The sequence below is a fragment of the Myotis davidii genome, unplaced genomic scaffold (genome assembly GCF_000327345.1).
Source record: "Myotis davidii unplaced genomic scaffold, ASM32734v1 scaffold72, whole genome shotgun sequence".
Lineage (NCBI taxonomy): Eukaryota > Metazoa > Chordata > Mammalia > Chiroptera > Vespertilionidae > Myotis > Myotis davidii.
The window spans coordinates 2,569,432-2,583,262 of NW_006284618.1; the positions used below are offsets into that span (position 1 = coordinate 2,569,432).

The 13,831-nt window shown below is 56.9% G+C and overlaps 1 protein-coding gene across 2 annotated transcripts in view; it reads right to left on the reverse strand.

The window, feature by feature from the left end:
* The window catches only part of INPP5A (inositol polyphosphate-5-phosphatase A), a 141,611-nt gene that overhangs the window by 4,496 nt on the left and 123,284 nt on the right, over positions 1-13,831 (reverse strand). For both annotated transcript variants that reach the window (XM_006754915.2, XM_006754914.2), the window contains exons 10-12: positions 10,689-10,784; positions 10,489-10,563; positions 7,211-7,284 (exon numbers count right to left, since the gene is read on the reverse strand). In XM_006754915.2, the coding sequence (XP_006754978.1) occupies positions 7,211-7,284; positions 10,489-10,563; positions 10,689-10,784 (245 nt within the window). The remainder of the gene's footprint in view (positions 1-7,210; positions 7,285-10,488; positions 10,564-10,688; positions 10,785-13,831) is intronic.

Below are 13,831 nucleotides of genomic sequence, written 5' to 3' on the forward strand. Positions count from 1 at the left end.
TACAATTCCTTTAAACAAATTAGATCATCTATTAACTTTGCTTTTGTTTTTGGACATGGTCTAAAGTACAATAAAATGCATGGGAAAAAAACGGCATCAGGACCTCACGTGCCCTAGTAATGTGACGCGCCCTGCCCCCACCTGCACCCCAGTGACTTGACAGGTGACTTTGCTGTGAGACTTTGGCCCAGAGGGACCCTGCGGACACTGGGGCCCAGCCTGGCCACATGCCCTCTTCTCCACAACCTGCTCCCACCTCAGTTCTCATCTCAGGTAGCGTCCAGGTGCCCAGGCCACGGCCTTGCGGTCATCATTGTGGTGGAGACTGTCCCTGCCCTGGCCTGACAGGCCTCACTTCACTGACTGCTGAGCCACTGGGAGAGGCCTAGGGCCCCCTCAGGAATGGAGCCACCACAGCCAACCAACGGACCAGCAAGTGATGCAAATGTGGTGAGAACCAAGTGGGGGTGCCACCAGCCCCAAGGTTGGGCCTGTGGCCACCAGCTGTGCACAGTGCTATGTCCTTAGACACTGGATACCGGTTCAGTGTCCTGTAGCCGCCTATCCAGGCCCCTCACGTCCCTCTGGCTGTGGGCAGCTCCCTCCTGTTTCTGGAACTCACTGGGAGAGTCTGCCTCGGGGCTGCGTTGCCCAACAGGCCTTCCCCGGTGCATGTGAAACTGCTAGCCCCGCCCGTGTGGACACTGGTGGGCACTGTGGTGCAGTTATAATGAAGGACTGAACGCCTGGGCCTTGTGGAGGGAGAGCCCTGGCTGGTCAGTGCGGACACCCTTACTGTGGTGCACCTTGCACGGCCTTCGCTAGGGATGAACACTTCTCCTGTAAAAGTCCCACGTGTTTGTGTAGGTTAATTCCAAAATACTCTACGGTATTTGCTGTGAACGGCACCTTATTCTCTATTAAATTTTCCTGTTTCAGGAAAAGAGAAGAATGTGATTAGCTGTCTGGGCTGCTCCTGTCGTGGGCACCTGGCCACCTCCTGGTCTCTGCTCTGGGCCTTGAGCCCCGCGTCGTCCCTGTGCCTCAAGCACTGAACAGGCGGCTGGGGTTCGCACCGTACCTGGTATCTCTGCCGAGTTCACCGTTCCAGCCCCACAGGCTCTCACCAGAGATCTGTGACCCCGGCCCGTGCTGGAAACCCCTGCTTTCCTTCACCATAGACCCAGCGGAGCCAATGTGGTTAAACAGCTGCATGGTTCCCACGTCCAGCAGCACAGCACAGCTGCCCCACAAACTTCTTCGCAGGACAGTGGCAGCACGTGCCGGCCTGTCTCCACATTACAGGCGCCTTGCTCAGGGTTTCTCAGTTTAACCCAACTGGGACCTGCCATGCCTGGGGCACGCCATCCAATCAGATGCCTGCAGTGGGGCCCACACAGGCCTTCCCCTTTCCAAAGGAACAACCTGCTAAGACACTAAGCACCCCCTGTCCCCACTGGGGGCAAAGGTCAGGGAGAGGTCAGAGTTCCTGTAGGCTTGGAGCCCACCACCAGCTGGTCTTTGCAGGTTGGGAGGGGGTTGGGAGGGTCTCTGCCAAGAAGTGGCTGCAAACAAGTTTACCCAGAGGGGAGTCTGTGGCCCTGGGACGTCCTGATGGCCCCGACTCTGCCACCCGGGCCTGCTTCTTCCCTGTGGCCTGAGCCGGATGTGGTGAGTCAGGTGCTTCCTGCTGCCCCCAGAGCGTTCCATCCCTGCCCTGTGGTGCCGTGAGGGGTGTCCAGCCATGTGGCCCCCTGGCCCCAGCCCCTGTTTGGGGCTTCAGACGAGGGGCAGGTATGTGGCCACATGTGCTCTCAGGAGTTGAAGGAGCCAGGCTGCAAAGGGCCACTCGGGGATGCAGTCTCGACAGAGACAGGGCTGACGTCCAAGTGCCCAGGAACCACCGTTTCTCCTCAGCAGTAGTGTGATGCCCTCCCTACGACAGAAACTCCCCTCCCAGAAAGCACCTGCGGTCAGTTGGTTGGGTCCTGCCTAAGGCTGCACCACGATGCCCGACGCCCCCAAGGGAACGCACCCCAGGACCAAGGTGCCGTGCAAATACAGCAGGGCCTGATGTGAACAGACCACCAAAGGTGACTTTTAGTAGCTCTGAGTGACGGTTCCATGCACACCATGGGGCCGTGAGAGAGCGCTGGGTCTGCCACCTCTCTGTTCCTGGGGGGCGGGGGGGGGGAGCTGAGAGCCCAGAGTGATGGCCAATCCCTCACCCCCATAGACTGGGGCTCCCCAGCCACTCCCAGGACCAGGCCAGGAGCCAAGAGGGTGCTGCTCGTCTGGATGGGTCTGGGGAAGCCAGTGCGGCCCAGAGGAGGGGAGCCTGGCAGTGCCACGTCCTTCCTCTCCCTGGCCAGGCGCGGGGGTGCGGGTGGTGGAAGGGACGCTGTTTAGCAGGCCCAGCAGCAGAGCGCTGGGGCCTGCTCCCTGGGGAGCTGACATTGATTAATATGGTGCTTGCTGTGCACTCAGACTTATCTGAAAGCAAACCCCATGCAGGGTGGGGACGCGGACAGCGGGGGAGAAATCGCCATAATGAATGGCATGGTGATAAAGCTAACAATCGCCCACCTGTCCTCTGGGCCTCGCCCTCCCCGCTCCCTGCACCCCAGGATGTGGGCAGTGGCCCCTTTGCTGGGAGACCAGCCCTACCTACAAAGCTCAGGTCTCCATGTGAGCAGGCTGGGCAGGCTGGGGCGTCACCAAGGCCTGAGGCTGACAACACAGAGCCCCGCTGTGCTGGCTGAATCTGCAGGAATCTCCTGGGCCAGCCAAGGCAGGGAAGTGGGGTGCTGCCGTGCTCCTCAGGGAGCTGAGGACAGGGCCCTCGAAATCTCCTGGCAAGGAAGCTACTGTCCCCATATTACAGCCCTGCACAGAGGCGGCGTGGTTACAGAAATGGTGGGGGAGGTGTCACTAGCTATTCCCACGTTCACAACCCGGGCCTCAAATACATGGTTTTAGAAAATACCAGGTGTTACTGAAATTCCTAGAAAAGAAAAGCAACAAACTAGACTCAAAGAAAAAGACTGAAGGAGGATGTGGCCCCATGGAAACGACTAAGTGCGGCCAGAGTCAGAGGTGAGGGAAGCTGGCGGCACGGGGCACGGGCCCTCCCTGGGCAGAGCTGCACCAGGGCACTGGGGGTTGCCTGCTTTTCCTACCACTGTTCTCTGCCCATCACCCCTCAGTGCTTGGTCCTGAGCATCGGCATGGGCAGCATCCAACCAGCGCTCAGGGACCAGCTGGACAGATGGACACCTGAGCACCAGGCCTGGCAAACAGTGAGCTCATCCTTCTTGCACGGATTTTACAATGTTACTTGTGTTGTTATAGAGAAGAACCCATAGATGGTCAAGCTTTAAGTCACGGCTCACAAAACGTTTGAAAGAGCCTCCTAATTCTTAACTGAAAAACAAATGTACCTGTTGAAGGGAGACAGCCTCATGCAGACAGATTGGTGTGGTGCGGTTTATCTCGTTTTTACAAGCTAGAACCTGGGCTTGTCCTGTGAACATGTGTTCCCACCATGCGAGGCCTCTGCCTCCCAGCGGCGCGGCTGTGATCCCATCTGACCTGCCCTCTGCAGGGCCTGGGCACAGGGCGAGGAAGCTTTCTCCACCAACGTTAACTTCAAACACTCATGTCACTTCGCCAGCTCAAAGCGGCGTTTCAGAGAGCAGGTGCCCACATCCTGACTCCACCGCCACTCTAAGCCCACAGGGCTCTTTACCTGCGGAGCCCATGGGACCCTGTGGGGCATCGGAGGCCTTCTTTGGCCTGTTCGTAGCGGGGCTGCCAGCGTCTTGGCAGAGGCACAGGCGGGGCAGCTCTGGGCCTCTGCAGTGACCTTCCTGCTACTGCAAGTCTAGCCCGGGTCTGCGGCAACTTTGCCTCTTGACTGCCATGCAGCCACCTGTAGTTGTCCCTAATGAAGGTGCTATACACATGCTGGGCCTGGACTGGGAAGAACGTGTGCTGAAAGCTCCATAAATGTCTGAAATATTAGCACCTTTTCTAGCACAATGACAGGCAGCATTAAGTTATAACCCATTAGGAGTGGCGTCCTACTAGTCCATGGAGAACAGTAACAGATGGCGTTGCTGGCAAGAACCCCCACTCTCATTATGAGACCCATGGCTAATGAAATGTCTTGGGGGACTCTCACGGGTGTGCGACTAACTGTTGCCTGCAGCCACGGGGAGCTCACGGGAGGAGCGCTCCCACCCTCTGCACCTCCGGCAGTGACACGACCACACTCGGGGACAATGTCTCCCTCATGACTCTGTGGGAGGCCCTTGGTGAGCTCCCCTCCACCAGGACAGGGACCGAGATGGCTCCGCCAGGTTGCAATGCGTTCATCCCTTGAATGACAAGGGCAAAAAGTACCGAAAGGTTCTGAAGACAAGAGCCACAGCTGAAGGAGCAGAGACACACAGGTCCATGGAACTGCGCTCTGGAGAGATGGAGCCAACACGCAAGGACACCCATGCTCCACAAGCCTGGTCCTCCACACCTCCCAGGCAGTGCTGGAAGCCTGGCCACATGGGGAGCCAACATGCCCTGACACATGAGGCGGGACCGGGTGATGAGACAGCCTCAGACATGGGTGCTTCTTCCCAAGGAGTGACCTCCCTGACCCCCAGGCAGGAGTGGCCCTGAGGCTGGTGGGCAGCAGCTCCTGGGCATCATAGGGTACCCCCCACCCTGGGCATCCTGGGGAAAAACAGGCCCCAGTGAGACATCGTCTCTGGGTGCTACTGGGCAGCTGCATGCCCAGCAGTCTGGCCTCAGGCCCTGGGGTTTCCTGACTGGGCCCTGGCATGAGGGGATGGAATTCCTGCCTCTGTTTCCCCAGGGTGACCTGGTACCCACACCCACACAATGCACACACCACACACACCCAGACTCAGACCCATGCACACCCACACAACATACACACCCATGTGATATACAAACCCACACCCACGCAACATACACAGCCATACACACCTAGACTCAGACCCATGCACACCCACATAACATATACACCCATGTGATATACACACCCACACACACCCAGACTTAGACCTATCCACACTCATACAACATACACTCCTACACAATATGTACACCCACACACACTTATGCACCATACACATCTAGGTAACATACCTATCCATATCCACACCCATGCACACACCTATACACAGACTCACACCACATATACAAACTGCATGTGCACTCACACACATTTTACATATGTATATACTCCCATGTATACATCCATGTACATGCACACAACTATATGCACAGATATACCTCATGTACACACACATACCCACACCCATTCAGTGCATATCTTACACAACCCCATATATATATATATACATATACACAGGCCCATGTGTACACATACCCAGCTACACGTGCATACAAAACCCACAACCCCACATTCCATACGACATATGTGAACACTCATACATGTACCCATATATCTACACATTTACACACACAACCATGCTTGTATGTACCAACTCTGCATACACACATGTATACCCGCACAATGTACATACACTCAAATCCATGCACACCGCCCCACATACACACATCCATGCACGTGTAGACACTGTATACACATAAGCAAATCAATGGAATGCACACACATGTGCACAATTATCCATAACCCACTCACATACATCCTGAACACACACTGTACCTACGCACACACATACGACACACATACATGCACACACAAACCTATGTGGTGCCTACATATGTGCACAGATATACATACAGCTGTACAGTGTACACATGAGTACACTCATGCACATATTCCTTTGGGCACACATCCCATACACACAACATGCACCCAACATGCAGGGCATACATGCACAAACTTACCCATATACACGAGCTCATACACCTGTGTGCGCGTGCGCGCATGCGCGCACACGCGCACACGCACACACACACACATCATGCCTGAGAATCACGTATTTCATGGCAGAGTCAGAGAATACACTCATATACACGAGCTCATACACCTGTGTGCGCATGTGCGCGCGCGCACACACACACACACACACACACACACACACACACCATGCCTGAGATCACGTATTTCATGGCAGAGTCAGAGAATACACCTGCGCAGATACTGACCCTACAAATGCCATCCTGGCCATTTCCCTGCCATCCGCCATCTGTGCTTCTGCTTGAAAGAGCTCTGCACACCCACATGGCAGCCCAGGGAGCTGTAACTCTATTTGGTGGTCACAGACATGGTTTTAAAAAAACAACAGGACCAAAGGGAGGGAGGACTTCCAGTGCGATCTGGGCGGTGGGGGATGGATGACCACTCGGTTTGGGAGAAACTGAGAGGCAGAGGCCAGTGTGGGCCACAGGGGGCCACAGCGTTGCACCCTGGCTGGCAGCGGCTCCAGGCCTCCTTTGTCCTCAGCCAGCTCAGCAAAGCCCTGAGCAAGATCCCCGTGAGTCTGTCCAAATGGGAGGGACAATCAGGATATCTGGCCACCCACCCACAGAAAGGGGAAGTCTGAACAAGTCCCCGAGAATGTCTTTCGATTTCAAATGTCTCTGGAAGTACTCAGCGCACACTTCACTGTACATTTAAAGCAGCATCGGAGCGTGAGGGAGACAAGCTCGGTCAGCACCCTGGACAGTGGTAACTGTGACTCCCTCACGTTGGCCTTTAAGACTTGGCTTGCACGCCAACCCCATGGCCACAGGGCTGAGCGGAACCCACAGTCCCTGCTCCTCAGGCTCCCTGACACTCAGCACCCATTGGTCTGGGTGCTGACCCTGAGCTCTGAGCTCCTGGCTCTCGTGGCCCGAGCCTGGGACCTGAGGTCAGAGGGCCCACAGGACCAGGGACTGGCCACTTCCTGTCGTTTCTTTCTGCTGACTCCAGGCCCCTGAGAGGCCCTGGGTGTGTGGCTGGTCAGAGGGAAAACGGGTCGCTACAGCTGCAGACCATGCTGGAAGGCCCAGACATAGCTTCCTGGGGCCCTTGACATCTGAGGAGGCTGCATTTTGTGCCCTGGAAGAATATATTTTTAAAAAAGACAGAACCACTCGTTGCTCTTGGCTGATTCCTCTCTTCAGGCCACGGGAAGGGCCAGCGGCCTGGTTTGCACAGGGGCACTGGCGCCCGAGAGGAGAGTTACCTGCTCATCCAGCAGGTGCTCCTTACCTGGGAGGGAACGAGATGTCCAGTTCATACAGCCTGTCCTTAAAGACAGACAGCTCTTTGTCAAATTCTAGGAGCTGAAGAAAGAAAAGGAAGAAAATACAGTCACTGGTGCGCCTGTCTGGGGCATTGCAAGGTCATGGGGTGTGGTGGTTGGAGCGGCAGGGGCCTTGTAGCTTTCAGGAACACGTGTTGCCCATAGTCGGCTGGCCTGTGTACAGACCACCCCCTCCCACTGAGAGCCACCCAGGGGTGTCCCCAGGGGCCCGTGGGTGCCCAGCAGCCCTCTGCCAGGGCTCCCGTTCATCTGGCCCCGGAACTCGCATGTGCATTGCTGAGCAGCTGCTTCACTGCTGAAGCCACGCAGTGCAGCGGGTAGGGGCAGGCCCGGGGTGGCCTCAGTGGTACTGCCTACAGAGGCAGTGTCCTGAGGTGGGCACACCATTCCCATTTTGCCCAAACTAAGTCAGAGGTAAGCAGTGTCCACCTCACGTAGGAAGCTGACAAAAATGGCCCACGTCTGCACGCCACAGAGAGCATGGTGCCCAAGAAGGAAGGGGCAACGCACAGTGTCTGGCCACACTGGGCTGTGATGAGCCGCCACCACACAAACCCTCGGGATGCATTCATTAATCATGTCCCCTCCCAGCTGGGTGGGAGCGTGGCCTCGTGCAGGGGCCCCCTCAAAGCCACCTCATCCATCACCCCCGAAGCGTGCGATCGCAGCGCCATGTACACAGTAATTACCATGTGCCAGGCTGCTACCTGAGCATGGTAGGCAGCCCCCTGCCCTGCCTGCCCCAGCGGTCCCCTGGCTGGGAGAGAGGGAAGCAGAGTGGAAAGCCCCCGGGAAGGAACTGGCTGTGGCACTTATGCTTTGAGAGGAGTGACCCAAAGCTCCTTATGCACAAAGGGGACCATTTTCCACACGCTTTAGAATTTCGGTCTCACATTCCTGCAGACCTCGTCATAGAGAGCCTCACACCCTGCCTGGTGAGGCTCAGGACCCAGGGCTGGGGGTCTGGACCCCACGGGGCCATGTGAGCCCACATCTGCTGGTGAGAAACGCTGGTGGAAACCTTACCGGTTAAACACTGCCCAGCGGCTAGGGCCCTGGGTCCTGGGGGATGGTGCCAGGAGTAAGGGCCAGGGGGAGGGAGAGGGGCAGGGGAGGGGAGAACTCTGGCTGAGAGTGGGGGAACATCTCGGGGACTGAAACGCACCTTCAAGGGGAAGTGTGCACATGGGTGTGGACCAGTCCTGAATGTGTGTCTCTGTGCTTACAAATGTGTTTACATGCAAGTGTGTACGGGAGACACAGTTCTCCACAGTTCTCTCTCTCTCTCTCTATCTCTCTCTCTCTCTCTCTCTCTCGCACACACACACACACACACACACTCCAATAAGCACAGCCTGGAGTTTGTCAAGGAAGCTGGAAAACTCCGGGAGAAGCAGCTGGCGAGGTCTGAGCACGAGGCAGTTTCCCGTTCCTGTTCCCAGCTCCACTGAACAGGGCCTGGCATCCCTGCAGCCTCCTAGCCACCCCCACCCCCACCCCCCCGTCTGTCTGGGTGGCAGCATTTAGGGATGGAGCCACTTGAATCTCACCCATCTTCCACTTGTTAAGGGTATTAAGTAAAAAGAAGAGCAAATAGATATCTGGTTTGGAATGAGTTGGAATCTTCCAGCTGCTAAAACAGGAGCAGCGCCAACTGGGGAGGACCCAGCCCTCCAGAGTCTCCGTCCCCAGGTGCCCTGCCAGTCCTCCCTGCAGCATGGCCACACCGACACCACCCTGAGTGCCTAGGGGCTTGCCAACATGGAGCTGTTCAAAAATGCTCCTTCGTTCTGATTCCACGTGGGAGCACTGAGCCTCTGCTGTGTCAGGGGCTGTGCGGATACGCCGGCAAAAGACGAGGACAACCCAGGCGCTCTTCACCCTCCAGGGCTTTCCAGGGGAGGAAGGCAGAGGCTAATGCCACATCCACACAAAACAGGTGCCAACCTGTGCGGTGACCGCTGTGGCGTTCATAAGCCTTGATGCTGGCCATCAGACCCCAAGCCTGGCTGCCCTGGGCAGGGTGGGTGCAGGGCCAGCTTGGCCCGATGTCTGGCTCTGACAGGTTGGCGGGACCCTCCCCTGTGGGACCAGCATGTGGCGGTGCCCCAAGTGCCAGGGCGTGGGGACTCTGCACCCGGAGCCATGCAGAACGATGGTCTGGGAGCCCTGCTGCGGGCATCACACACCGGATGTGAGAGGTTTCTGATTAGAAATTATGCTGCCTGTCTGTGGATCATTTGTATCTCTTTGAGATTTTTCACAAACATGATAACCAATTCCGCATGTGTCGCAAACATTCTTCTTGATTACAAAGTGAAAAACAGCGCAGGGCGGTGTGGACAATGATAAAGCAGCCGGCTGATCATATGTATCTGTCAGGAGCTATCCCGGCCGCACAAATTCCACTGTTGCTGCTGAGACGCAGCGCTGATAAAGAAAAGAGCCGAAAATCAATGAGCCCTGAGCTGGAGCAGCTGCTAAACACACAGCAAACACCTCCACCAACAGGCCGAGCTCCGTGGAAATCCCCAGACCGGCCGGGACAGCCCAGGAAAATTTAATCTCTCCAAATCCTCGCCAGGGCACTCCATCCTGCAGCCTGACAGCCACACTTATAATTAATTATACAATTTCGATGGGAATATCGACTAAACAAAGCTATAAATCATAGGAAAAGTCAATAGGCATGGACACATTCAATCATGTCCCGGCCAATGATTACTACTCTTAAAATACAATAATTATTTTCAGGAGCCAGCTTGAATTAAATTTCTGTCAGACGGGTACAAGACTGGTGGTTGATGAAGGATGCGATGGATTTTGGGGCCGTGTCCGGCACGGGCACATCCATCCTGCGATGGTAGTTTGTCCCAGTGGCTGTGCCGCTGCCTCACCACGGAGGGGAGAGGCCCTCCAATGGCTCGTCACCCCATTTATCTTGTCCCCCAGGTGGACCGAGTGACCCTGTTTCCTGCGTGTGACTGACGGGAGGGTGACCCTCGACATGCCCAGTGGCCCGGGCAGTGTGCACTCACACCTGTATGAGCCTCTGAGGTCTGAAGCCGCTGTTACGCAGGCACAGCCGCGGGGTCTGCACTAGCTGGCCACCCAGGTTCAGAGAAACCGCGAGACGCAGCCCGCCAGGCCCAGGCCCCGGCCCCCACATTGTCCCCTGCCACCTGAGGTGACACAAGGCCATGCGGGCGACAACAGAACTCACCGCAGTGCCGTTGTCGTCTCGGAAAACCTCCTGGTTGAAGTAGTCGAACAGTTTCTTTTCCAGCTGCAGCATCACCTGCCAAGGATGGGGCCGTCAGCGCAGGTGGGGGCAGAGCGGGGCTCAGGCCCAGTCCCATGCTCCCAGCTCGGGACAGCATGGTGGCTACCATGGGTCACTCACCCAGAGGGACAGGCTCTCACCTTCCGGTCGTTGTCTGACTCCCGGAAAATCAGCTTCACGACCTCGTTGGTGTCGGCGGCCCGGACCGTCTGCATCGTGGCCTTTGTGCAGAGAGTCTGGGAAAGACACAGAAACTTAGTGCCCCTGCCTGGCTGCCCGCAGGCCTCATCACCTCAAAGCAATCAGCTCTTTTCCTGACCTGTCCCCAGCCTCAACCTTTCTTCAACCCCATTTCACAGCTCCCTGTGGAGGGACCCCAGAGCAGGTCCCCAGCGGTGCCTGAAGGCAGACTTGTCTCCCCACCCCGACCTGCACTCCACGGGGCATCTCTCTGAGCGGCTGGGCTGAGAACAGGAAGGCCTGGACTGAGAATAGCCTGAGCGAGCAGGGAGGGCGGGTGGAGTCACAACCAGCCACGGTTTGGGGGGACACACTGCAGTGAGATCAGCCCCAGAGACACCTGGGGCAGCTGGACAGGACCCGGAAGGCGACACTGCCAGAGGTGACTTGAGGAGGACACCAGCCCTGACGGAGGGGAGGGCGGCAGCTGAGCAGCAGCGGGGACAGGAATGAGTGGCGCTGTTGCCCTCCAGGCTAGCATCTGATTGGCTAAGAACTAAATCTGGGCTTGTTTAGAAAAATCTTCTGTCTTAGCCTGTGTGTATGTGAGCATGTGTGTGAGCATGTGTGTGCTCGTGTGCAGATCACGTGAGCCCCTCACCCACCTGTGGCTCTGAGGGGCATGAAAATGCAGACAGACTGGGAGGGGTACTCAAGACACACGTGTAACAGAGCAAGTGCAGGACACGCTCAAAGTGACCACGTGCCGCAGACAGAGCAGGGCTCTGAAGTGTCGACACCCATGTTCACATGTGTTGGAAGGATGGGATGTTGACAGGATGGGGGAACAAGTCACGTGGGGAATGTCTGAGACAAGCAGGCTGGTGTCTGGGGCCAGTAGTCTGATGTGGAGGCTCTCACTGGGTTGTGGTTTGGATAGAAACACCCCAGTAAAACTGTTTTGTAAAAGAAGGGCTAGATGATGTTTATTTTTTAGAAGACCATGGCAAGGAAACCACCACTTCTCACTTTTTAAAACACTTCCCTCTGCGTGGCCCTGGTGAGGTCCTGGTGCTGAGCAAGCCTGCGCCCCAGGAGAGCAGGAGCCCCCCAGGTCCTGGGCTGAGCCGGCAGGGTGTGAGCCCTCTCACCCGACCCTGGACGCAGACCCCCTCCAGGTCAGGGGGCAGGGGAGGCAGCGCCAGCCCCAGAGCACACTCCGGGACAGGCCATTGACATTCAGAGCACAGATCAGCTAAGCGGGTCAAGCCCCCCAAAGTGGCTTTTGGACTCATGTGTCACAAATCAGTCTGGGGCCTTCAAAGGCCGAGGATTAGAACAAGCAGCACAATCCCTAGCAGAGCGGCCCCCCTCCCACCCAGCGCAGCCCGAGGAGGTCGCTCCATCCAGATGCTAATGTGTTTAAGTGGCTTAAGTGCTTCCGTGAAGGGGGGATGGGCTGGCTGGGCAGCGGATGGACAGCCATTGTAGCCACCACAGAACGATTCAGGAAACACACATTTCTCCTCCCAAAGGCATCTGCTGGAAACTTTTTACAAAATTGCTTTATCTGGCCACTTTGGGCGGCTCCCAAAGGATAAACATCTGATCGCGCCTGCTGAAGGTCTCCCCCCGCCCCCCTCACTCCCCCAGCTCCTCATTCACCAGTTCGAAGAAGTGATCAGCCACCAGGCAGGCACTTCCCGCTGCAATCTGCGCGCCCACTCATGCGGAGACATGCAGGCTGGCCTTTCCAGCTCACCTTTTAGGGAAGGGGTTTTACTCTTTCGAAAGGAGAAAAAGTACCCAAAATGCTGGCTTTAAAGGGCCATCTAGGATTTATTTCATCATTAGCAGCCACACGCAGGGCACAGGTGAGGGCTGCCTGGCACTTGTCTAGGGCACTCGAAGCGCCTGCTGCTTCTCTCGGCATTTAAGGGTCTTGCCGTGTCCACCTCTCCTCGGGGCCTTTCTGCACAGAGCCTGGTGTGGGGCGTGTGGTGGGCTTCGGAGCTTAGGACAAGGTGCCTCCTTTAGAGAGTTCTCGGGTTCAGTGCCATAAGGTTTGCTCTGTGTTTGTAAAAACATCAACCAAAAACTTATGAAGAGACTTAAAACTCTCCATCAGGAACAGGAACCGGGTCACGGGCTTGGCAGGGTCTCGGTTGCTAATTTCTAGTGGTGAGTCACAGCTGCAGTGCCATCGCCCCCTGTGCACCCACTCGGAGGGCAGCAGTGTCACACCCGCAGCTGTCCAGCTATAACTGTGATTTCAGAGAGCGCCCACCCGACACCCACCACACAGGCCAGGGCCGGTGGGCGCCAAGCGTGTCCCTGTGCTCCTGGAGGTGGGAGGGTGGGGGTAACTAGTGAGGAGATGGCAGCTGTCGGGGGAGTTCCGGGTGGAGGGCCCAGCCTGGGCAAAAGGGGCCGGGGGTGGAGGGTAGGAGAAAGGGAAGCGGTGTGAACAGGGACAGGTCAGGGCCCACCTGGTGGAACTCCTGGTGCACAGGGCAGTGTATGCCCCCCTGGCTCAGGACCGTAGCCAGGGGCCTGGGGTTCCTTCCCTGCTCAGGGGCAGAAGGAGGAGGAGGAGGATGCATTTCCATTTGACCTTTTTCCTCCACCCGAGAAAACACAGGAGGTGATGCGTATGCTGCCAGCATATTTTGAATTAAAATCCTGTTTGGTTGAACATGAGCAGCTAGTCTTGCCTCTGCCCACAAACCCTGCGTGGCCTGGGAACTCGCGTCTGGGTTTCCCTCTCCACCTGGAGTTAGGAAGTCCTGACTCTGAGTGGCAGGGTCTGCAGCACCCTCAGGCCCTGGTGCAGGTTCCAGAGGTCACCGAGGGTGCGGAGAGGGGAGGAGTGGGGACCCAGCGGGGCCAAGTCAGGGTTGAGGGTCACCAGGTGCTGGAGCTCGCCCAGTGTCCTCCGCGTGCTCCTGGTCAGGGTCTGTGACACCCCGTTCTCACTGCAGAGGATTACTGAGACAGGCAGGACGGGCGCCAAGGCCACGTGACTGCAGAGAGGAAAGCTGGGTCATGGGGTGCTGCGGGGTCAGCGGAAATGTTCAGAAACAACCTGCCTGAAGAGCGTCGT